The sequence below is a fragment of the Siphateles boraxobius genome, unplaced genomic scaffold, assembly GCF_051911475.1.
Source record: "Siphateles boraxobius isolate OS27281-9 unplaced genomic scaffold, OSU_SipBor_1 66, whole genome shotgun sequence".
In the NCBI taxonomy this organism is placed as follows: domain Eukaryota; kingdom Metazoa; phylum Chordata; class Actinopteri; order Cypriniformes; family Leuciscidae; genus Siphateles; species Siphateles boraxobius.
In genome coordinates, this window is record NW_027509193.1 from 17133621 (window position 1) to 17158602 (window position 24982).

A 24982-nucleotide genomic window follows, 5' to 3' on the forward strand; every position below is an offset into this window, starting at 1 on the left:
AACTGCTAAAGCAAATCCATCAGTCCCAACCATGAAAGAAAAGTTCATCCCATGTGCATGCATGACTGGACTTCTAAAAACAGAATACTGACAAATGTTGTGGTGCACTCGCACAGACACACACACATGCCATGATGACTCACTGTCAGGCAGCTATTGTGGAGCTATAATTGTCTTTACCTGTCCATTTTTAGCTTCTGCAGCAGATTATGTAACTGCCGAGAGAGGAGGAAAAGAGGAGGAGGACAGAGAGAAAGGAATGGAATGCTAATTGAAGGGTAGAATTCATTGCAATGTTAAGCACATGGATTCAATGGTGAAGCTGGGCTTGTTTATGCACCTAAACTGTAAACATTTTTACATGCTCATGCATTCAGGTGTATGGCAATATAGATTGGAACATTTGAACTTTACACTGAAAAAAAACTGTTGCAGCAGTGTTTCTTTTTTCTACGAAAAGGGTATGCAAAAGGGTCTCAAATACATACAATTTAAGAAATGGTCAACTAACCAGATTTAAACATTAACGTAAACAACGGAGAACACTAAACTGTGAAAACCAAGGGCTTATAAACACAGGGAGTAATCAAGGGAAATCAGACAGGCGTGGTTTTGTTTAATAGTGTGTACTCTTAAACAAAAATGTTTGTTTAATAGTACTGATAAATAGCCTGACAAGCCAGACCCACATCAAGGGTCTGAGAACACACCATTGGCAGGGCTCAATCCAAGGGGAGGGATAAACGGTTGTCTTTCAAATTCCCACTGCACGCAATAGAATAGCGCTACAACCTACTAGAGCAACGAAGAAGGTGACATATTCAGAGCGACGGACTTCAGTGCCGTTCTTTGTTCTTTTCTCAAAGAAAAGCTTAACTCCTAAGTTAGCCTTTGTAGGCTAACTGATAAACGTATTTTTGATTAATTAAAAATCTAATCATTTTTTCAATAACTTTGGTTACAGATTTGAAGGTTGAGCTTAATGATTGCAGTCAACATAATTGAGAAAATTAAATAAAATTATTTACTACCACTATTTTATGTATTTCTTCTGAGAATTTAATTCTTACAGAAGCCCTGAACCGCAACGTAAAAAAAAAATTCTAGCATTTTGAGAATAAAGTCGCAATATTTCGAGAATAAAGTCGCAATATTTCGAGATTGAAGTCGAAGCATTACAAGAATACAGTCTTCCGTAGAAGTACTTTTTTTTTTTTTTTTGGTAAAGAAATGCACTTGTTGCCTATAGACGAGAATGAAGACTCCGCCGGAGTAGGTACCACAATCCTGGTCCAAACTTTATGTGGCACGTTTCTTCGTAGATGTAAGACGTTTCTTTCCTCAGATGTAAAGCTGGCTACCTCCATCCAGTCGGAAAAGTGTTTTTCGCCAGTAAAGTCTATTCAGGCACAGTATATTTTGCAACGTCCTAAAACAAATGGTAATGCCATGTTGGTAGATTAGCACCAGTAGAATTTCCTTTTGTTGAAAGCCCAGATAAAAGTAAAATGCTACTATTATGTTAAGATTCATGTCCGGTGCAGTTCGACTTCACGAGCGCATTTCTTTACAAAAAAAAACTTCTACGGAAGACTGTATTCTCGTAATTTTGACTTTATTCTCAAAACATTACGACTTTATTCTTGTAATGTTTTGACTTTAATCTCAAAATATTTCGACTTTAATCTCGTAATTTTAGATTTTTTGTTTTTTTATGTTGTGGTTTAGGGCTTCCGTAATTTCTAGACAATTTTTAAGGATTGCAACATTTTAGTAACATTGTGTTTAAAACTAGCTACTTGTCAGGTTTAACAACAATGAGTTCTCGCAGCAAAAACTAACAAAAAAACTTCTAAGGTATTTTTCTTTGATGCTTTAAAAAACAGTTTTGGACACCATATGGGAGTGCAGTATTTATGGAAAGTGCAGATAGCTGTTCAAGCAAATTCTTCCATGTTTTATAATTAGATCAACCAGTGTATGGAGCCAAGAAAGAAACGGGCATGTCTGAAGTCTTCAGCTGTCGTAGTGTGGGCACATGCGCTGAAACTATAGCCCCAATGCTGGTTCCAAGATCCAAAGAGACAGATCACTGCCTGAAGGAAGTGATGTCACTAACTGTACAGGGTCTCGGGTAGATAGTGGCAAACACAAAGGCACACACAACAACACAGACTACAGCTTTCCATGCAGTGAGCTCAGTCCTTATCACTACCTGCAGGCTCAGGGCTGAGAGATGGAGAGGGGGAGACAAAGAGAGACACAGAGACAGGAAAGAGGTATGCATGACAGTCAGCAAAACAGAAATTGGAAAAGCTAGTTTGACTTTAAGCAGAAGCCATGTCAGCAGACTCAAAGCATTTCATCTCCTCAGAGAAAAATAGAGCAGAACAGAAGAAGGTTAGAAACACAAAGAATGCAAATGATGCATTAATGAGCTTCATTTTTGCTTAAGTTTTTTTGACAGTAGGAGTTTTCACAAAAATGTAGACTGTTTTTAGTAGACAGTACTGCCCACCTACTTAGACTAAAATATTTTACTGTACTTGTTTCTGTCACGGTATGTGGCAGATATGAAGCTAGTGATGGGACGGTTTATACCGGGGCTCCGATGCTCTGACGCAGTTTTCAAAGCACTATTGTATCACACACCCGATGCTTGTATCGAAATGACCACGTCAAATAAAAATACCACGTGATTGATTGACGATTGATGACGTTTGAAGCTTCGAACAGTATGCAGTATCGGAAGGTCGGGACAGCTGGTTTGAAAAAAATGGGCGCTTCACGACCCCACCTTATGCATATAAAGGGAAATGATTATGGAGGAGGCATTATTTAAATGATTTAACTCTACACTCCCATATAACATAATTTATGTTTTTTAATAACAACACCCAACATATTTTTTCAATTACTATAATTATGATCACATACATACTTGTATATTTTATATTATTGATCAATATTTGAATCCGTTGAGCAGGCTACACATGACACGAGTTGTGGTCTCATTGGCACAAATTAATTTAGATGAGATTAGATAGATCTATATTGATCCCACACTTGTCTTTCACGGACTTCCAAAGCTTTGTTTGGTCACATGCTTTTTCTGCTCTACGGTGATTTGTTAGATATGGCGGAGAAAACAAGTGTGACACCAGATGTCACTAATGAGCATTGTGTTAAAAGCTTCGAGTAATGAACCTTTTTCAGCACAATTTGATGAATGCTTCAGAAAGCCTCAGTTTCCCATCACTATATTAAGCGCACGACAAAGGAATAAATGAAATAGTCTTTAATTATATCTTCCAACACAAGAAAATAACATGGAGAAATGTAACCTCGTAACATAAACAATACAGGACAAGGGGCCGACTGAAACTGAGGGCTTAAATACATAGAACAAACAAAGGAGCTAAAGAGATAATTAATGAGGGACAGGTGAATGAGATGAATCAATAAGACAAACGGAAAACTGAGTCAAATGAAAGTAGCAACTGAACACAATGAAAACTAAGACAAAACAAAACATAACCCTGACAATTGTACTTTATTTTATATTTACTTAGTTTTCATTCTAATTATAATAAAAATTATCATTCATATATATATATATATATATACATATATAGTATGTGCTTCTTTATTTGTATTATCTGTATATTTTATTTCTTTATTATTTTGCATTGCTGTAATTTATTTCACACTGTTCCTAATTTTTCACTGTTCTTACCGTATTTATCTGAAGATAAGCTGCTTCCAACTGATTTGGCAGTTCAGACATACTGTTATTTGTTACACTGGTAAAACTTGTGAAAACTGAGCAGCAGATTGTGAAATAGAGGTTTACATCCTGAGTTCAAGCTCAGTTCAGTGTGTATTTATAACAGAACATATTTTAAATGCAGTGGGAAGTCACCTCCCACTCTAGACACCTCTTCTGAATTGTGCCTTGCGCACTGACACACTGACTGCAGCATTTCTGCCGAACAGCTCTTCTTATCCTCAAAGCACTTGAACTTTTCTGGTCACACTGTATAGTTCAGTTTAGTTTAGTTTCTAATAAAGCACATTTCTACTGCCAGAAAGTGCTGTATAAAAACAAACAAAGAATACAAACACAACAACTTAAAGGGTAACTAAACACTAAAATCTGTAAGAATGGAGCTTCATAAATACTGTTCATTGATTCGAGTACATTTTTTGACACTTGGGTTTAAAGTGTTTTAATTCTACAATATATGGTGTAAAAACGTCTGAGTGTTGCCCTCTTCAGGTTGAACGGTGGCTACTGCAGTTGAATTTTCCTATTGGAAGTTGTCAGCTCACCACGCCCTTGCCTACAGAGAGATGCGTCTCAGGTGCTCGCCATTCCTCCGCTGGCTCTGCCCACTTTTCCAGCATTTTTCAAATATTGCCAGTGGGTGGAGTCAGGCTCTGACCAGGGGTTTAGTTACCCTTTAAAAGATTAATATTGACCATGAGCAACGAAGAGTCATGAGTCACATGGTGCTGTCAAGTATGTGTATTTGATAGGGGTGTAATGATACATTGTTATATAGAGATATCAAAATATAAAAATGTAACGATATCGTTGAAGTAAACAATGTGATTTGCAGTATAGGGTTAGTTTTGTCCAAGGCTCAGCTTACTGTTTTATAAGGTATAATTCACCCAAAAATTTAAATTCTGTGTGCAAGCTGTCTGTGTAAGAGATTCAACGAATACCCTGCATTGAAAGCGAGAGTACTGCGTGAGAAAAAAATTACTGTTAATGGAGATTTCAGTGACATTGTTACATTAAACTGCTATATATAATGTTAAATATAATGTAATAATATTATTTCAATAATAATAGAGTAATTATAAAAAAAACTCTTCTTTATTTTGGCTTAAAATATCGCAATAGTATCATTTTGTGATTTGTTTTGAATCGTGACATGAGTGTATCGTTACACCCTTAATATTTAATTTTGACAGTATCCATGAAAGATGGGTAACAGAGCTTGTCCAGAGCTTTTTGCCATTAGACCTTGTTATTTTGTTTATGTGTAGTCTGAGTTGCTTTATCCCTGATGGATGGATGGATGGTTGGATGGATGGGTAGGTAGGTGGATGGATGGATGGACAGGTAGGTGGGTGGGTGGATGGGTGGATGGTTGGTTGGATGGATGGATGGATGGATGGATGGTTGGATGGATGGACGGGTGGATGGTTGGATGGATGGATGGCTGGGTGGATGTACGGGTGGATGGATGGATGGATGGATGAATGGATGGATGGATGGATGGGTTGGTGGATTGGTAGGTAGGTGGATGGATGGATGGACGGGTGGGTGGGTGGGTGGGTGGTTGGATGGATGGACGGGTGGATGGTTGGATGGATGGATGGCTGGGTGGATGTACGGGTGGATGGGTGGATGGATGGATGCTGAAAATTGAGCTTTAGTAAGGTAGGATCTAGAGTGACTTTACCAGCTCACAAGGTGTGTGGATGCAGACAATATAAAAAGTGCAAAAAAGGAGCCCATCAATTTAAGAAAACATCTCCATACATATTGAGTTAATAAACAATATCACAGAAACTCTTTTTTGCACTTTGAAAAGTGAGCTTTGCCATCACAAGAATAAATTCAATTTTAAAGCATTGTAAAATATAAAAAAGCTAATTTAATGTCTAATAAGATTTCGCAATAATGCTGTTTTTACTGTATTTTTACACAGTTAACATTAAATAGTACTACATAATTTCCCTCATGGTCAGGATTGTGCAAAACCGCTGCTAAAGTCAGCAGAGGAGAATAGACAAGCAGACAGAGAGATCAAGAAACAGACTTCGCTTTGTATTGGTATCAAGTTCACAACCGTCTCTGGTTGAGTCACCTACCTGTAAAACAACCTTCAGAAAAGTGCAAAACCGGCAGATGCTGCTTTTCATTGAATTCAGACCTGTTCGCGCCATGTGTTGAGTGATTTATCACCGGGAAGCCGTCAGAATGCTCATTAAAAGAAATGGTTTAGAGGAGTACACTCTCTTATGCTCAGATTTATGGAGACCAGTGATTTGATGAGCTCTGAGCCATATTCTCAGACACTGATACTCCCATATGCTGAAATGACATTAAAACTACATCCTTGCCAATTATACATTTCCTCGATCCATCCGGCTGATACAAATTATGACCCACGTCGGCACAGGTGAGACTATAACACCCATAAATGTGTCACTTGTGCTCAGAACAATATTGAAAAAGATTGTTCTCACACTACAGGCCGTGACCGTGTCGACCTGTGCATCGGCCTCAAACAAACCCGAGCTGGCCATTATCTTTGTGGGTCATGGCTAGAACCATAAATTGGTTAAACCTCGGGTGTATGTGACCATGCACTGCTAGGTGCTAATCTTCATGGGATAATAGCAGCCTGTGAGTTGGTGTCAGGCCAAGTGTGAAGTCTTGCAGTCAAACTCTCATTAGAGCTGCTGAGGTGAATGTTTACGGCTTTACTGTTTGTTGGTGTTTGTAAAAGCTCTTATTGTACTGTAAGGGCTTTTGTTAGACCTGTTTGTTGTACAAGAGGTTGCCTTTTGCTTATAAGCAAGAGCTCTCAGAATTAGCAGGCAGGCCGGCATGATCAATTTTCATTCAGTCATTTCAACTTAATTGTTTATTTGCGTAGGAAATCAAAAGCATTTGGCTCCAACTAGCTGGCAGTGACGCAAAGAGTGCAATTACCTAGGGAAATAAATGATTGTCATTAGGTAACGCTACATTATGATTGTGTTAGATTGATCCGTCAGTTGACTGCTTTCTAAATTGCTCTGTTGGGTAAATTAAATATTGAATTGTCAGATCTCTACTCCTCAAAACGTATTTTGTTGTGGAATCGAACATTTGCTTTATCTTGATATTATAATTGAGTATTGTGGCATTTATGAAGGAAGCTAAAACAGACGTTGATTGATGCAGGAGTAAGGTTTTTTTTGTGTGTTTACAGCCATCAAGTTTGGCCAAATGTAAAAAAAAAATTGAGGTGCCCCAGACATGTTTTCAAACTTTTATAGCTTTTAATTATAATTTTTGTTCCCTACAAAGGTTATTGCTGTGTGTGTGTGTGTGTGTGTGTGTGTGTGTGTGTGTGTGTGTGTGTGTGTGTGTGTGTGTGTGTGTGTGTGTGTGTGTGTGTGTGTGTGTGTGTGTGTGTGTGTGTGTGTGTTGTGTGTGTGTGTCTGTGTGTCTGTGTGTGTGTGTGTGCAGGTTTAGCCCTCTGCACAGCTGCTCTTTGAAGCTCTGCAGCTGTAAGGCTCCTATCAAACGTCATCATTAAGACCATCCCTGTGACAGTGAAGGAGACCCTTCCTCTGACCCTACCCTCTCATTAGTGTGTGTGTGTGTGTGTGTGTGTGTGTGTGTGTGTGTGTGTGTGTGTGTGTGTGTGTGTGTGTGTGTGTGTGTGTGTGTGTGTGGCGTGTGGCGTGCGGCGTGATCTTTTACCGTGATCGCGAGTAAATTTATCATGATTTACTACTTAATATATTTTTTTATTGATATTGGATTAAATTGGATTTAATATTTGCGTGCTTATACATTTAGATTACCTTTTCCTTCATTTAATACTCCTATAAAGTTAGCCATTAAAAATGCTAATAATTTAGTCACTATTAAATGTTATATATACAGTAGCAAATCTTAAATAAAAAAAATCAATTTTTTATTCTGTACATTGTAATGTTGTGATGTAGTTTTTTTTATAAACTTTTAAAATGATTGATTCTTCTTTTTAGTGTTTTATTTTAAAATGATTTAGGTCAAATTTGAAAGAATTCATCAGCCATAACATTATCAGGTTATTGTATCCAGAATTTTAATATTGTGCATCCCTATTTGATATATTTTAAGTCAACCAAATGTTATAGAATTGAGTCATGCACTGTGTACCCCCCTCATCATAGATTTTGGGAAAGCATTCCCAGATCTCCGAACCCCCAGTCTATGGCCCTACATTTTCTCAGTGTGTGTGTTATTAACTCTGGTGATGTGTGTTTGTATCCCAGGAGAACTTGTGGCTGGACAGTGTATCTCTGCTTATCAAAGATTCATTTGAAGGAGAGATGCTGATGATTGACAACCTCTCTGGCTCTGTCTTCCATCATTACTCCTCTCCACCCGTCTGCAAAGACTGCAGGACTCATCCGCAAGAGGTACGTCTTCACACTGGAGATGTGTCAGTGTTTGTTGCAAATGCACATGCCAGTATTTTTGATCATTTTCACAGAATTTCATGGCCCCCAGAATATGTTGCTGTATAAATATCTGAACATGCAATATATCAAAAGAGAGAACAGAGCCTCTGCTTTTGAAAACACGAAAAAAACTAAAAAATCAGCTACATGCATTCTTTGTTTTAAATTAACACTTAAATATGGGTACGTTTCATTAACAAAGCAACATTTTAAACAAAAAGCTGAGAAAATCACGTTGTTCAAAGACCACATGCTGTTTATTGTTTGAATATCGTGTTATTTTACATTTGCATAAGCAATGCTTCTGTCACTTGTTTCTGCTTCTTCTTCGGCTGTGTTTTGATCCGTAGATTCTGTACTCTTTCAGAAGATGCACAATTGCGTCCCCCCTACCATATAACATTGAAAACATGAGCCGTGTTTCCAATGCAGGAACTTTCCCCAGGAACTAGGGACTTTGGGGTGGTACTCGGTGTGTTTCAACTGCATGGACCAGGGTCTAAATGAAGTTACGGGTAAAAATGTCCCCCTCAGAAAGTCCCTGCTCAGGAGGTAGTACTTTTTCAAAGTTCAGGAACTTTCAGAGGTGGGACTTGGGCGCTGAACATGCTGATTGGTTGAGTTCACGTAGCAATTTGATTGGTTGACTCCACTTAACATTTTATTTCAACCACCATTTTTAAAAGTCTGTTGCCGAGCATGCAGTAAAGGTGATGATACACTTGGCAACTTTTTGAGCAATGTTGCCATTAACGAGGAATCAGGTGAGACACAGGGCCCACGACCGATCTAAATTATCCAGATAAAAATTTGTTGCCCACTGTTATGTTCCACGCGTGTTTGTGTATTTTTCTTTTGTGCTTTTGTTTCTATTCGTTATTCTTAGGTTGTGATCATTGGCTCTCCATCAGATACTTGATGTCACGACGTCACACATCAGAACTGACTTGTTTCTGCTACTCGCACACATGGCAACAGCATCACACGTAAGGGTTGCGCAATCATCCCGTTTACATCTTTAAGCATATAACACCCATGTTCAATGGGAAAGTGCCCAAGCAACAATCACTCAGCAACATTGCCCAGCAACATTGCTCTAAAAGTTGCCCTGTGTATCATCACCTTAAGAGTGATGTTTACTATTCGAATCAATAATGGGGTTTAAAAAAATACATCTGATGGATCGACAACGAGGTTCAGGCTTTATTAAGCATATATGCGGAGGACGAAATCCAGCGGGAATTGGAAAGTTGTGCGGAGTCCTACGTCACTGGATTAATTTGTCTAATTTTCACGGTACTTTAGACCGCGATGGAAGCACAGACAGAAACAGGTCTGGGAGAAAAAAGTTCCTGGGACAAATTGTCTGGTTAGTTCAGTGGAAACACGGCTACGGCTTGCCAGAAATTTCTGTCAATAGTGGGGAAGCTTTGTGTCCTAAATTATGGAAAAGTCTGTCAATGGCAGGTAAAGAGTTTGACTAACCTACATCGAAACCCTTCAGAATTTATTTCAGAATGGCTTTTAAATTCAATTTTCTGAATTTGAATTGTCTTAGCAAACATGATGCAATGTTAATTTAAAGAAGTATAATTAAAATAAATTGAAATTCAAATGACTGTAATTTTTATCTTGAAAGCAAAGTTTGAATGTTGGCTTCATCAAATGTTTGAAATTAGTTTTTTGAAGTCTTTAAGGTTTACACATTCATTGTATGGATGGATGGATGGATTTACGTGTACTACAGTAAATAATTTCATGTATACACACAAAGTCTCCCAATGCTTGTGTCCCATCACAGTGACAGACAGGATAGGGGTAGTTCAGGAAATAAGTAATTCAATGGATAACTTCCACACCTGTCATTCCGCCATTCTGCCAGGCTGCCAACAATGTCAGTCCATCAGTCTGTTCCTATCGCTTTTTCTCTGCTCTCCATACATCTCTGATATGCAAGCTCTTCTCTCTCACTCACTCTGTTTTGACTCTAAACATCTCTCTTCTTGAATTACCCAAATTTCTTCTTTGAAAAGTCATCACGTTTTCAGACATGAACCAATGCTCTCCATGTCAATTCAAGGTCTCTTTTGGCAGTTGTATTACTCAAAATTCACCACACTCTGCAAACTCTATCCGTTGGTCTGGCAGAGGAATTCAAATACTCTGCAAAGACTTTAATGATTAAATCCCCTCTCAATTCTCATTGCTATAAATTCTGGTCCACAGCAGATCCACATGGCTGAACTGGAGCAGGCGTCTCTGAGGTCGGAGCAGCTTTCAGATAAGTCATCCTCACCAGCACTGCCTGATGACCTCAGCCTGGATGAGCAGAGCATGTACCAGATGGCTGCCAAGGAGGGCAAGGTGAACTTTCTCTCAGAAAGATGATTTTGTCACAATGATTCACCCATGGATCATGATTAATATTAAAATGTTGCACAATTTTGTCTAAATAAATAAAAATATAAAAAACAACATGCATTTTAAGATATATACAACACCAGTCAAAAGTTCTGGGTCAGAAAGATTATTTAATGCTTTTAAAGGAAGTATCTTCTGCCCACCAAGGCTGCAGTAAAAAAGTAATATTGTGAAATATGATTAAAATTTATAATAATTGTTTGCTTTTATATTAAAATATAATTTATTCCTGTGATGGTAAAGCTGAATTTTCAGCATCATTAATCCAGTCTTCAGTGTCACATGATCCATCGGAAATCATTACAATATGGTGATTTGCTGCTCAAGAAACAATACTTAATATTATAATTGTTGAAAACAGTTGTGCTGCTTAATATTTATGTAGAAAACTTTTAAAAAATTGTGATATGATTTCTTCATTCAAGATTATTTTATAAGAAGTTTATTTGAAATAGATATTATAAATGTCTTTGCTGTCAATTTTGATCAGTGTAATGCGTCCTTGCTAATTAAAGCTAAAGTATTAATTTCTTGAAAAAACAATTACTCACGATAAACTTTTAAAAGGTAGTATACATTTACAATGTTATTAAATTATTTGTGGTTTATATATATATATATATATATATATATATGTATATATTACTGCTGTCCATCGATTAAAAAAACTAGATTAATAAAAAATTATGTGATTAATCGTGAAAAGACACATAAATATTTATTTAATTATTTTCATATTTATGTTTTTAATATATTGTATAATGTAATAACTTCAGTTATACTCCAAATTAACATAGAAACAAAATAAAGACAGTATATTTTAAATATTTGTTAGTATCTTTTTATAAATGAATGCCAGTATCACTGATACTAATACAGCTACTGATGTCTCCATGAAAATTATCACCCTAGGGACCCCCCCCCCCCTCCCCCCACCATTTTAAACATTAATTATAGCCATTCAACATTTATTAGGCTTCAAAAAATATAACAAATTTTAATTTAAAACAATCCTCACATACACCCATAATGAATGTTATGTCTACCTGTGCCCTTCCTAACTGTCTAACAGATCGGAAATACAGGCTACAGAAATTGAATTAAGCTATCAAACAGTCTGTACTGCATATAAATTAAATATAGATTAATCCTTATTAAAGCTACAAAAGTTGTTTAGTCAAGAGCAGTGAGTAATTCTCTAAGCTTCTCAGACAGCATTAGTGGCTGCTGTTACTTTAAAAGGATATGTGAAGATAGGAAGGACCGTTAATGTTGTCGTGCGTGTAATTCATCATCTTCACATTATAGTATCAGTCTGCTGCCACACATGACATGGATCTGATGTGCTGTCGCGTGCATCTCATTTTCTCACAACTCTTTACGTGTGTGTATATATATATTTGTATTCACTGCCGTTCAAAAGTTTGGGATCGGTAAGATTTTTAATGTTTTTAATAGAAGTCTCTTATGCTCACTAAGGCTGCATTTATTTGATTAAAAATACAAAAAATATATATTATTATTATCAATGTTGAAAACAGTTATGTAAAAAAAAAAAATCAGGAATCTTTGATGAATAGAAAGGTCAAAAGAACAGCATTTATCTGAAATAAAAAGCTTTGTGACATTATACTCTAAAATTCAAAAGTTTGGGGTCAGTAAGAATTTAGTTTGGGGGGGAATAAAAGAAATCAATACGTATATTCAGCAAGGATGCATTAAATTGATCAAAACTTACAGTAAAGACATTTATAATGTTACAAAAGATTATATTCATCATTTAATCCTGAAACAAATGTTTTCAAGACTAATAATTATAATGATTGTTTTTTGAGCAGCAAATTAGCATATTAGAATGATTTCTGAAGGATTATGTGACACTGAAGATTGGAGTATAGATGTTGAAAATTCAGCTTTGCATCAATGGAATAAATTACATTTTAAAATATATTCAAATAGAAATAGAATTTAACAATATTACTGGTTTTTGTTGTTGTTATTTTTTGTATTTTTAATCAAATAAATGCAGCCTTGGTGAGCATAAGAGACATCTTTTAAAAACATTCAAAATCATACCGATCCCAAACTTTTGAATGACAGTGTATATACTGTATATATGGTATTTTCATTGCTCAGATTCCCCAGAGCATCAGTCATATATTAGATCTGGTCCAAGCTGATTGTTGAAGAAAAAGGCTTTATTTTGATGCCCCCGGAAATGAACTACCTCTGTCTGATAGATAATATCATAGATAATAACTGCTGTAATCCATTACATCCCCTATGATCCTTTAATTGAATATAATCAGTTAGAATGACCAGACTCGCACTAATTGGATTGAAGTAATCAAATAACTATAAGCTGTTAGTCTAAATCCTGAAGTCTCATGGGGCATGTAGCTCTGCTGCTCAACCAGCGTAGTTCTTCTGCAAACATCTAAACATCTCTATCTATTTATTAGAGAAACACCGTACAGGGACGTGTGGGCAGGTGATCCAGCAGAGCCTAATCGCTCCTTAAAGGAGTAGTTCACTTTCAAATAAAAATTAGCCCATGATTTACTCAACCTCAAGCCATCCTGTATATGGCTTTCTTCTTTCAGATGAATACAAATATCCTGACTCTTTCAAGTTTTATAATGGCAGTGTATGGCAACCAACAGATTGAAACTCAAAAACGTGCATCCGTCCGTCATAAACGAGCTCGAAACGGCTCCAGGGGGTTAATAAAGGCCTTCTAAAGCAAAACAATGAGGTTGTGAACTAATTTTAACACATTTTAAAGTGAACTAATCCTTTAATCTATTTTACTGTTATAGAGAGAAGCCCTGGATACAGAGAAACTAAAAGAGTTTATGAAACCAAGATGTTAGCATATAAGAGTCCTAAAGCCTCCCAGGATACTGAAAGCTTATGCTAATGTTTCTGCTCAGGAAAGGGGCTGTGATGAGTGTCTAACCTCAGAAGTACCAGGGGAGAGAGGTCACAGCAGGTTACGGCGACCCTCTCGGGTTCACAGCTCGGGGGCAGAGGATGGGGCAGAAACGCATGGAGGCGGTTCTCAAAGTCCACATCACAACACAACTGCTCGTCACAGCATAGGTAATGCGGCACCTTCACAGTACTGCAGGAATAATACTGGAGAACAACTCAAGAAAACTGTTGAGCTGTTTGCTTCCTTTCTGCTATGCTGAGAGTTTGAATTTTAATTGAACACCCTAAAAAAGTTGACCTAACTTAAAGAATTACAGTCAGTTTGTTTAAGTAAAGTCAAGTCAAGTCAAATATATTTATATAGCGCTTTTCACAATACAGATTGTATCAAAGCTGCTTCACAGTATCAATCAAAACAACTTAACAATGTTTGTTTATTACTGGAAAGACATCCAAGTTTGGTAGAGCTAATCAATGGTATGATTGGTTAATTAATTTGAATATCCCCAACTGAGCAAGCCAAAGGCAATAGTGGCAAGGAACCGAAAAACTCCATCCAGTGACCTAATGGTGTCCTAACACCCCATCAAATGACCCAATGGAGAAAAAAAAAACCTTGGGAGAACCCAGGCTCAGTCGGGGGCCAGTTCTCCTCTGGCATTTATGAACTAGAGGCCGAATTTACAGTAACTGTAAGATAAAAAATTTATATGAATGCCAGGCTAAATAGATGCGTCTTCAGTCTAGTTTTAAACTGGGAGAGAGAGTCTGAGCTACGAACAATATCAGGAAGGCTATTCCAGAGCTTCGGAGCTAAATGTGAAAATGCTCTGCCTCCTTTAGTGGATCTGGATATCCTAGGAATGACCAGAAGCCTCGAATCTAGTGATCTTAAAGAGCGCGATGGATTGTAAGGCGATAGAAGATCCGTTAAATAGACTGGAGCTAAACCATTTAGAGCTTTATAAGTCAAAAGCAATACCTTGTATTTAATACGGAACTTTATAGGTAACCAATGAAGTGATGATAGAATCGGTGTTATATGATCATATTTTCTTGATCTAGTAAGAACTCTAGCGGCTGCATTTTGGACTAACTGTAGCTTGTTTATTGAAGATGCAGGACAACCAGCTAATATAGCATTACAATAATCTAGTCTCGAGGTCATGAATGGATGAACTAACTTTTCTGCGTCAGAGACTGATAGCATATTACGTAGCTTAGCAATGCTTCTAAGGTGAAAAAAGGCTGTTTTTGTAACATATGAAATATGCTTTTCAAAAGACAGGTTGCGGTCTAGTATAACACCCAGGTCTTTTACTGTAGCGGATAAATTAACAGGGCATCCTACTATGTTAAAGTCGTGCTGTGAAGGGTTTTGTGGACGGTTTTTAGAACCGATAAGTATTACCTCTGTCTTGTCTGGATTTAATAAAAGAAAATTACGCGTCATCCAATCTTTTATATCATTAACACAATCTGTCAATTTGGATAATTTAGCGTATTCATCTGGCCGTGATGAAATATATATTTGAGTGTCATCAGCATAACAATGGAAACTAATTCCATGTTTCCTTAGAATATTACCAAGTGGCAGCATATATATTGAGAATAATAAAGGGCCTAACACAGATCCCTGCGGCACTCCATAGTTTGCCGAAGTTATAATCGATTTTTCTCCATTTAAGTAGACGAAATGGTAGCGGTCAGATAAGTATGACCTGAACCAGCTTAATGCTTGTCCTTGAACACCAGTGTAATTTTGTAGTCGATCTAAGAGTATTGTGTGATCTATAGTATCGAACGCAGCACTAAGATCAAGTAAAACTAGTACTGAGATACAGCCTTGGTCCGAAGCTAAAAGTAAATCATTTGTGATTCTAACAAGCGCAGTTTCAGTGCTATGATGTGGCCTGAATCCAGACTGAAACTTTTCATAGATGTCGTTTTCTTGCAAGAAAGAGCCGAGTTGAGCAGACACAACTTTTTCTAATATTTTTGACATAAATGGAAGATTCGAAATGGGTCTGTAATTTGCTAGGTTATTTGGATCTAATTGTGGTTTCTTAATAAGAGGTTTTATAACTGCCAGCTTGAACGTTCTTGGAACATGACCTAAAGATAAAGATGAGTTAATAATATTGAGAAGAGGCTCTTCCACTACAGGTAACACTTCTTTCAGTAGTTCAGTTGGTATAGGATCTAATAAACATGTTGTTGTTTTAGATGAAGTGATACGTTTATTTAACTCTTTTTGTTCTATGGTTGTAAAGCATTGTAATTGTTCTTGCGGGGTGATAATTGCGGCTGAATTATAAGGCGCGAGCAGAGATCGAACGTTTACGATTTTGATTCTGATGCTTTCAATTTTCTCGGTGAAGAAGTTCATGAAATCATTACTACTAAACTGTAACGAGGTATTTTGTTCAGACGACGTCTGTTTATTTATTAGTCTAGCCACGGTATTAAATAAAAACCTTGGATTATTTCGGTTGTTTTCTATTAATTTGCTGAGGTGCTCCGCCCTGGCCGTTTTAAGGGCCTTTTTATAACGTGACATACTGTCTTTCCACGCGATTCTAAAGACCTCTAAATTTGTTTTTTTCCCATTTACGCTCTAAATTACGGGTTTCTCCCTTTAAAACATACGTAGTATTATTGTACCATGGTGCTATACTTTTTTCTCTGACCTTTTTTAATCTAATGGTGGCAACAATATCCAATGTTCTAGAGAGAATGGAGCTCATAGTGCTAGTTAGTTCGTCTAGTTCATCTGTTTGTTTGGGTTCAGGCAGCAGCTGGGACAGATCAGATAAGCTATTTGAGAAATGATCTATGGTGGATGGACGAATTGTTCTACCTGGTCGATAACGTGGCGCAGCATGACATATTATAGCAGTGCGTAATATGCAAGTTACCAAGTAGTGGTCAGTGACATCATCACTTTGCGGTACAATATCTATATCGGTTGGATCGGTTCCATATGATATTATTAAATCGAGTGTATGATTAAGACGATGAGTTGGTCCGGTGACGTTTTGCTTGACCCCGAAGGAGTTTAATAAATCTGTAAACGCAACCCCTAACGCATCATTTAAATGATCTACGTGTATGTTAAAATCTCCAACAATTAATGCTTTATCGACGTTGACCAAAAGATCTGATAGAAAGTCAGCAAACTCTTTTAGGAAATTGGCGTAAGGCCCTGGAGGTCTATATACGGTAGCCAATGCTAGAGATAATGTGGTTTTTTTTCTTACATCTAAGAGCGTAACATTTAGCAAAAGCACTTCAAACGAATTAAACCTATGACGAGTTTTCTGAGTAACATTAAGGGTATCTCTGTAAATTGTTGCAACACCGCCGCCACGACCGATCAGACGGGGCTCATGCTTATAACAGTATCCTGGCGGAGTAGACTCATTTAGACCGAAATAATCATTTGGTTTAAGCCAGGTTTCAGTAAGGCACAGAACATCGAAATTATTATCTGTGACCATTTCATTTACAATAACCGCCTTAGGTGTGAGCGATCTAATGTTTAGGAGACCTAGCTTTAGAAATTGTTTTTGTACTAGCGAGATTTTTTGTTTTAATAACAATTAGATTTTTTCTAGATCCCGCAGTAGATTTATTATTTGATCTTAGTAAACGAGGAATAGACACAGTTTCTATGCAATGTTCTACACTAGTATTAATATCAATTAAATTGGTGCAGTAGAGACTGTGATTTGGATTTACTCAGATAGTAGCTAAAAACTTTTGTTCATCTAATGAATTTAAAAATTCTTGTCAACGCAACTAAAGATTGTTTAGCATTTAGCAATGCAAGGAGCTACAAACCTCATTCTTTCATCGTTGTTTATGATTTTCAAAGCCCACTACATACTGTAATAGTGATGTCCGGTTCGCGGACATATTGTTCTTTTGAACCAGTTATTTTTAGTCAACTGTCTGAACCAGTTTACCAAAACAGACTGAACCTTCTGAAACAGTCTGCAGCACAAGTCAGCACAGATCTACAAGTTACTCAATCAAAACTCACTTTCAGATGTGTCTGACATTCACTCCATCTCAAAATTAACCAATATCCCAGAGTATATGATCCGGATGACGTTTTTTGCCAACCCATTCAGCGTTCCAGTTAGTTCAACAGTACACTGAACTGAGAACAGCCTTTTGGGCATGTCCGACATGCTAAGAACTGTCTGCCGAGGGTTTCATAAAGGGGGGCAAAATGTATGTTTCTAATGTATTTTGCTGAAAAGCATAAAGTATAACAAATAAAAGGTATTGAAAGAATAACAGAGTTAAGATGGCAGTAGTTCTCGAATCAACAGCCAGCAGTATACTGATAGCAGTTCTTTCTCGAGTTAAGACTCAGCTAATGGTTTCAACATTTCTCGAGTCACCAGTACACTGAACTGAGGAAACATTTCTGACTCGGACATGTCCGTGAAGATCCATTGAGCTGCTGATACGAGCATCTGCGTGAACGAACAGTTAACCTGAATGAGAGGTGAAATGAAAGGGTTTTTATGTTTTTTCTTGGTTTATGGTAAAAGGTGAGTTGATTAAGACTAGTTTATTTATAATGTTTTGCTTTAGGCATGTAAATCATGTGTTTCATATCATTATTGGGTGCTTTAATAATAGATCTGAGTATTCATGATATCATTTGTGTGATTTATTCATTTTAATTCTACGTCTGTAAATTCAAACTCAAATTGTCCTTCTGCATCCTGTTTGCTACCTCAATTTAATTTAAATTAAAATTCAGTAACTGAATTTGTGTGCAGGTGGAGTTCCATGTAGCAGCAGTAATCAAGAGTACCCAGAGGTTTCTGAAGGTTCAAGCCGCTCTAACACTCTTATTCGTCTCCCTGCTGAATTCTTCCACCCAGCTGCCGCAGTCCTCCCTGCACCCTCGAGAGGCCGACCGGGACACAAACCAAGAGGGCTCCGTCTAACTTCCCCAGCCTCATGGGCATCTCTACGCTCTCCTGGAGCAAACACCAGGCTGCTCACCACACAGGTATGTACTCAGTGTTTAAATGGGGGGAGGCTGGGGGGCTCCAGAACCTCCTATAAGTCCCAAAAAAAATATTCTGGGGGGCCCCTGGAGTTTCATTGAAACTAGAATACTAGAAACATACAAACACAACGACAATACGTTTGACATTGTTAGTTATTTGTCCTGGGTGTTAACCCATTAACTTGAGCCCAATATTCAAGATATGGTATTCATACTATGCACATGACGTCACTAGTACTGGCTGGCGGGCAAGAACGTCGTTCTATAGCAACGAAACCCAGTAAACTAATCAAGGATCTTGCCAGGACGTCGGCAGTTATAATATACAAAAGTGGGTGTTTTGAGGTGTAACGACATGCCAGATAGTTGTTGTGCAATTGGATGCACTATTATTCAGCATAATCGGGTTAAGAACGTGCATGTAAACACACTCATTCCCCGAAAGTGAAAGTAGAAACGGACTGAGCTTTCACCATCTGTCGCTGCATTAACGCCACGTTCTTTCAGCGACGACGGTGGATATAACGGTATAGCGACGACTATCTTAATTTACTGGCTTAATATTTCTCTTGTGGACCTGCATTAACTTTTTAAACAAGTTTGTGAAGCTGCTTTTGATTTTCACAGATGGCAGAGTTGTCCTGTTAGTGAACTAAAGACTGTTTTTAGGCCTATATCATTTTAGTGATATTATTTATATTTAGTAATTGTATTGTTTTTAGTGTTATTAGTGTCATTAAACGTTTTGCTATGGTGCTATGGAAACAAAATAGCCTCACTATATAATTGATTGTAGTATTTATTTAACCATTTTGTGAGCGTTTGTTGCCCGCCAGGTGTCCATGGGAGTCACGTGACTGCAAAGTATGAATAGTTAAGACAAGCAAAAGTGCTGTTTTTCCCTAAATATCAGCACAATTGCAAATGTAATATTGATTTCATACAATTCGATAAACTATATTTAGTGACTTACATTTTAGAGACAATATTGCCTGTTTTTGCACTATTTATGAAATAGTTATGAAAATATTTCCTAACAAATTATAGAAACATTACTAATTTTTGAGTTTTGTACAGATCTTATTCTTATTCAGTTTATTGATAAAATTTCAGAAATTGGCATGAACAATGAAGCATACATTTAATTTCTACCATTTCTAGCATTTAAGGTTAGAAAAATCAACCAAAACTGTATGGACAACAACAATTTCTGTGGATCTCTGTAAATAAGTAAATAAGAACTACAGTTGGATGGGGGGACTATATAGTTAGGTCACTGCTTTTTTTATGAGGGCAACCCAACAAGAGTTTTGACAGAATTTGAACACTGTATGGGTTTACATACGTGTACATCTTATGCACCTTGTTATCAATTCGTTGCTAAAATATTTGACCCTTCTGTCCTCAGTTTCCATCTCACAGTGACTCCTCCCTGGCTACGGGCAGCTCAGAGGGCAGTCTACCGACCACCATGGAAGAAGGGCTCAGTTTCATCTTATCCACCCCCCAGCCCCTGCTGGACACCCTCCTCGACGAACGCTCCAGTTTCTCCACAGAGACCCTGAGACCCAGTCCTCCAGCCACCCAGAACCTCCAACCAACGAGGGGACACCAGCGCAGCAAGAGCAACTGTGAAAAGAACATCCGTGCAGGAAGCACTCAGCAAGGCTCTGGTGAGGATGTGGGGATGCTGCGGTGCGGCTTTAACCAGACATGTGACAGCCAGCACCTCTCGGAGTCGCCGAACAGCCTATCACTCACGTCACTTCTACTGCCGAGCTCTCTAGCGCCCCCGTCTGTGAAAAAGTGCAACAGCACGGGCAGCTTAGACCAGGGAACTCTCACATCCCAAGAAAAGGTGTTTTCAAAAGAGCCACTGGGTAATATCACAAGCCCCTGGAAAGAAAGGAAGGAAGGAGGAAGAGAGAGGCAGTTGGAGGCAGCACATGGAAAAGACGCGGAAAGTACAAGCCAAATAACAATCGTGGGCTCTAGAAAAAATAGATGAAACTCTACCTAGAGTCAGTTATTTCTAAAGCCCACTACTCGATCTCTGTTTTTTTTTCAGGGAGCAGTTTGACATGTGGCATTCCATCTCAAAGTCTTTCTCTCTCTAACTCCCTGTTTTCATTTGTGACCTGTTACCATTTTGTATTTGCTCGTGGTAAACGTCCGACAGGACTGTAGAGAAACTGGATGGAGAGACTTGAGAGAAGCAGTTTGGCCCCTCAGTGCATGACTAGAGAGAAAGTTCAATCAGCTGCCTGAAGGATCAGGTCAGGAAACAACGTACTGTACACGTAGAGCTTTCCAAATGATGGAATGCTAGGAGTTTTCTTGAAATACAAAAGTATATATAGAGAAACTGAGAAGATACAGTAAAGGAGATTTCTTCTCTAAAAGAGGGTATGCTGTGTTAAAAGATTTAATGCAGTTAAGTATACACTTTCAGTATACATACTTTTTACAGGTTATCTGTTCATTTGTCATTCTATTTGTTTTGTTTCTGTCTGTATACTACATATTTAAGGATATCGAAAATTGTTCCACCGTCAGCCTGAAGCAAAGCTTTCGTTTTAGAGAGGGACCAAACTAAATGAAAGGAAGTCAGACTGTCTGTCAATCTGTCTGTCTATTTATTTATTTAGTTATTAAAATTTGTTTAAATTATTGTTTGTATATTTATTTAAAGAGCAAATGTAGAAATATGTAATCTCCTACCTTTTGCATTAGGAGATGAAGAAAATATGGACACAAGGACAAAGAACAGCCCTCTGCATGACGGAGTGTCTTTACAAAAAAGTTCAATGTAACTATTACTGAAGATGTCAATGCTGGATCAAAGGAGTGAGGTTTTTACTCAGATATTTTTTTATTGATATGCTCTGGATCAAGGAATAGGTGACTCGCGTTGTTGTGGTCACTTTTGTTCTCCCCACAACCCAAAAAAAAACTTTTCTCTGTGACTATTCTCTGCAAGTGGCTTCCATTTTTATAATTTTGCTTAGGTGGAGGGGACTCTTTGTATGCAGGGGTGAAAAGATCCAAGCAAAGAAAAAAAGGGGGAGGGGAGGATTTTAGACTGTGGATTACCTGAACTCTTGGATGTTTTGGAGGTTGAATACAGCCAGATGCAAAGGATGATGAACAGGCCATGGGATTTAAATGTTTCTTCAAGAGTCTCTGCTTTATTTTGGTCCTTGGATGGCATGTCAGATGAAGAAAACACAATACGGTGATTTTTAGCTTTCATTTTGACAAAACTAGGTTGATTGGATTTGCAACTGAATCAATTATTTATACATGAATTTTCGTTAGCATGGTTACTGGACTGCAGTAGGGCACCTCTTATTTATTATTCCTCCTCTTTAAAAAAAAATGCACTTGTTTGCTCTTTATTTCATCTAGCTTATAGACTTTGTCACTGTATTCATGTGCAAATGGAGCAACTGTAGGTATGACACTCCAAATATCTTAGTTTAGTCTGCCGTAGTGTTTTGCACCCCTCGTGAGTTTTCTTTTATAATATTCATGTGGATATCACAATTAGACTTGACATGTTGATGAACTTCATTGACACTTGATTCGTAGTGACTGTCCATCCATGACGTCAGGGTCTTTGTGCATTACATCAGTTGTGTTGTGGTTTAGTCAGGACCCAAGCGTGGGATTGTCATTTTAATCTCGCCAATTCCATTCATGAAGCCACCATTTTGAAATAAGAAACACTGAAGCATTAAAGTTCAATCCACAAAACACAATAACAAAGGGCTTACTTGGTTTCCAAGGTGTTCTTGGATCTCACAAGACAATTTTTGCTAATAGTGTGCAAGACTTCAAAGGTTAGTCTGACACTACAGCAATAAACAGTAGCTTTGTGTGCCCCAAGTAAACAAAATGATGTCAATGTCTTTATTTTCTTCAAGTAGAGTATTTACCCTTGTTTACTAGCCTAAGTAACAATACCTGCACGACGTGAGGGCTGATCACATTACAGAACCATTCAATCGTTGAGAATAGATGGACTGCCAATGGTTCAGATGAACATATGAAGTCATTTCGAACTCAGGACCTTGGAAAATACCACTACTGAACGCTCTGTTTCCTCAGGGAGACAGATAGCTGGATAAAAAGAGGGCTGTATGTTAAATGTTAATGTTCATTTGATTTGACTTTGCATTTAATGCTCTAATAAGCTTGCGTCAGTGCATCACCATTATAACAGAACACGAGCGGTGGCAAGTGTTGTATGAGTAACAGGTAGACCAAGAATTAATGTATTCCCATTGTTGTATAGTTTAAAAGTGTATGTAGCTTAAAGAAAAATCTGACAATGCATTGAAGGACAAATGCATATATTACGTTTTTGAAAAGTGTATGTATGTGTGATGTTAAATGGTCTAGAGTGATGGATGAGATTTTATACGAAACTCAATGTGTCTTGTCACTGGGTTGAACATATGTACATATCCTTTTATATATCAAATTGCATGTGTGCTATGACCAATGACAATGATACATGCATTTAGAATGGTTGAGGCTTGTAGGTTTTATAATTTTTTTCACCCACCCTGAGGTCTTCCTGAATCTGTATTAATGTAAAACATAATTTCCCTTTGTTTTATTAATGAGACTCTAATTTCTCATTAGACTTCTGTGGTCATATGTAGTTTGGCCTCAAAATGTCTTTTGTGCTACTGTAGCTTAGATCCCTTATTGAACAGTTAGTTCTTGAATCTGATTGGCTGTGCAGAGTGCTGATATTTCAGTGTTTGTATGATTTCGGTTGTTTGTGTTTGCAGCATTTCAGACCAGAGTATGTGAGCGGTGTACATGTAAACTAAAAGTAGTATTGTTTTATTTTGAGAGCATCTGAGACCAATTTCTTAACGGAGAAATACTGGAAAACCATGCATGTGTGATTATGAAGCGTTTTGATGAGGGAGGGAAATTCAATGTCACTTTATTCTACTCGCAACCTCTCTTCTGGTCTGTACAGTATGTTGGTTGGCGACAAAGCTTTTTTGGGAAGTATTTTACAAAAAAAATATTATTGAAACCTGACATTACTTGATTTTAAAGGGATAGTTCACACACACACAAAATATGTCCTTTTTTTTAGTCAAATATGTCTTTAACAACTTGTGCTGATATTCAGTGCTGCTCTTATGGTGTTGCTTAAGTGGATATTCATGAGTAAAATTCATTGATTTGCCCCTCTAAAAGAAGCAATAAACTCCATGTAGCATGGCCCTTGAGAAAAGAAAGTGCGTGGAAAGAGACAGGAGAGGTTCTGATAGTAGACATGCTGCTAGTGGTTTTGGATGCTTGTGTGGTCGGTCAGAAAGCTCTGAAGCGGAAATGCATGGGAGAAGTGTTGTTTTTCCACACCTAAACAATCTCTTCCCTCCAGCTATCTGTCCTTTAAATGTCAGCTGCTCCAAGTCCTGACCGCACGTTCGTAAGGCCGGGGTGTCGCCAGCCTCGGGAATCTTGGGATGCGGGCTGTCACACCATTGTACAAATCAAGAACCCTCTGAAAGGGTAGTGTTTCTGAAGCTGCAGTTTGTGTTCTTTACACTGGTGCCTGGGAAGTTCTGGAGGTCATTTGCTTTATATTTGACTCATAAATGTGCTCTTATCTAATCATTACAGCTTTGGAGAGTGTCGGTTAGATGCATGGAGAACCCCTGTCACCGTGGCTGCATCAGTGTTTTATCTAGAGGTTGAGTAATTACTCTCTCCGTCTGACAGGAATAAAGCAAGCGCTAATCGCTACAAAAGTCATACGGGTGAAATAAAGGTGATCCTCCTACTTAATGACAAAAAATGATCTTCAGTAATGACCTGGGCATCTCTGAGAGGACAATGTGATGAATACCCTTGTGGCATACTGTATGGCCTTGAATGTGTCATTATCTGTACCGTTCTGTTTTTGAAATTAAAAGATAGAAGAAAGATATGGTTAAAGTTACTTCTGTGTTGTATTTTTAGACTGAATTGCAAGCCTTGAGTAGGTTTTTTGAGTCATTCTTGCTCTCTCTTCTCCAGTATACCTCTCTCTCATTTGGTGTGTTTGGCAATCACTAAATCAAGGCACCAGCTCTATCATCAGAGCACAGCACTTCACACTCCTGAAATATGGTAGCCCACTCACACACACACACACATACACAAACAACAGTTTCATCAAGGTGACACAAGCAAATCGCTCCTGACATTCCGCTAGGATTCGGTTACTCTAGCACATTTAGTGTCGAAAAGAAAAAAAAAGAGGAGCAAAAGAGATAAATGACACAAAACAAAAACACTATAAACATCCTGTGACAACAGGAACAAAGGCTGAGT

At 37.8% G+C, this 24982-nt stretch overlaps 1 protein-coding gene across 5 annotated transcripts in view; it reads left to right on the forward strand.

Moving 5' to 3' along the window:
* cacna1ia (calcium voltage-gated channel subunit alpha1 Ia) overlaps window positions 1-24594 on the forward strand; it is a 142411-nt gene extending 117817 nt beyond the window's left edge. For 2 of the 5 annotated variants that reach the window (XM_077212522.1, XM_077212526.1), the window contains 5 exons: window positions 8056-8202; window positions 10471-10608; window positions 13599-13767; window positions 18399-18634; window positions 20043-24594. In XM_077212522.1, the coding sequence (XP_077068637.1) occupies window positions 8056-8202; window positions 10471-10608; window positions 13599-13767; window positions 18399-18634; window positions 20043-20642 (1290 nt within the window). In that variant the 3' untranslated portion in view covers window positions 20643-24594. The remainder of the gene's footprint in view (window positions 1-8055; window positions 8203-10470; window positions 10609-13598; window positions 13768-18398; window positions 18635-20042) is intronic. The other 3 variants (XM_077212524.1, XM_077212523.1, XM_077212525.1) reach the window with 3 other exon arrangements.
* Window positions 24595-24982: the final 388 nt, after the last annotated feature.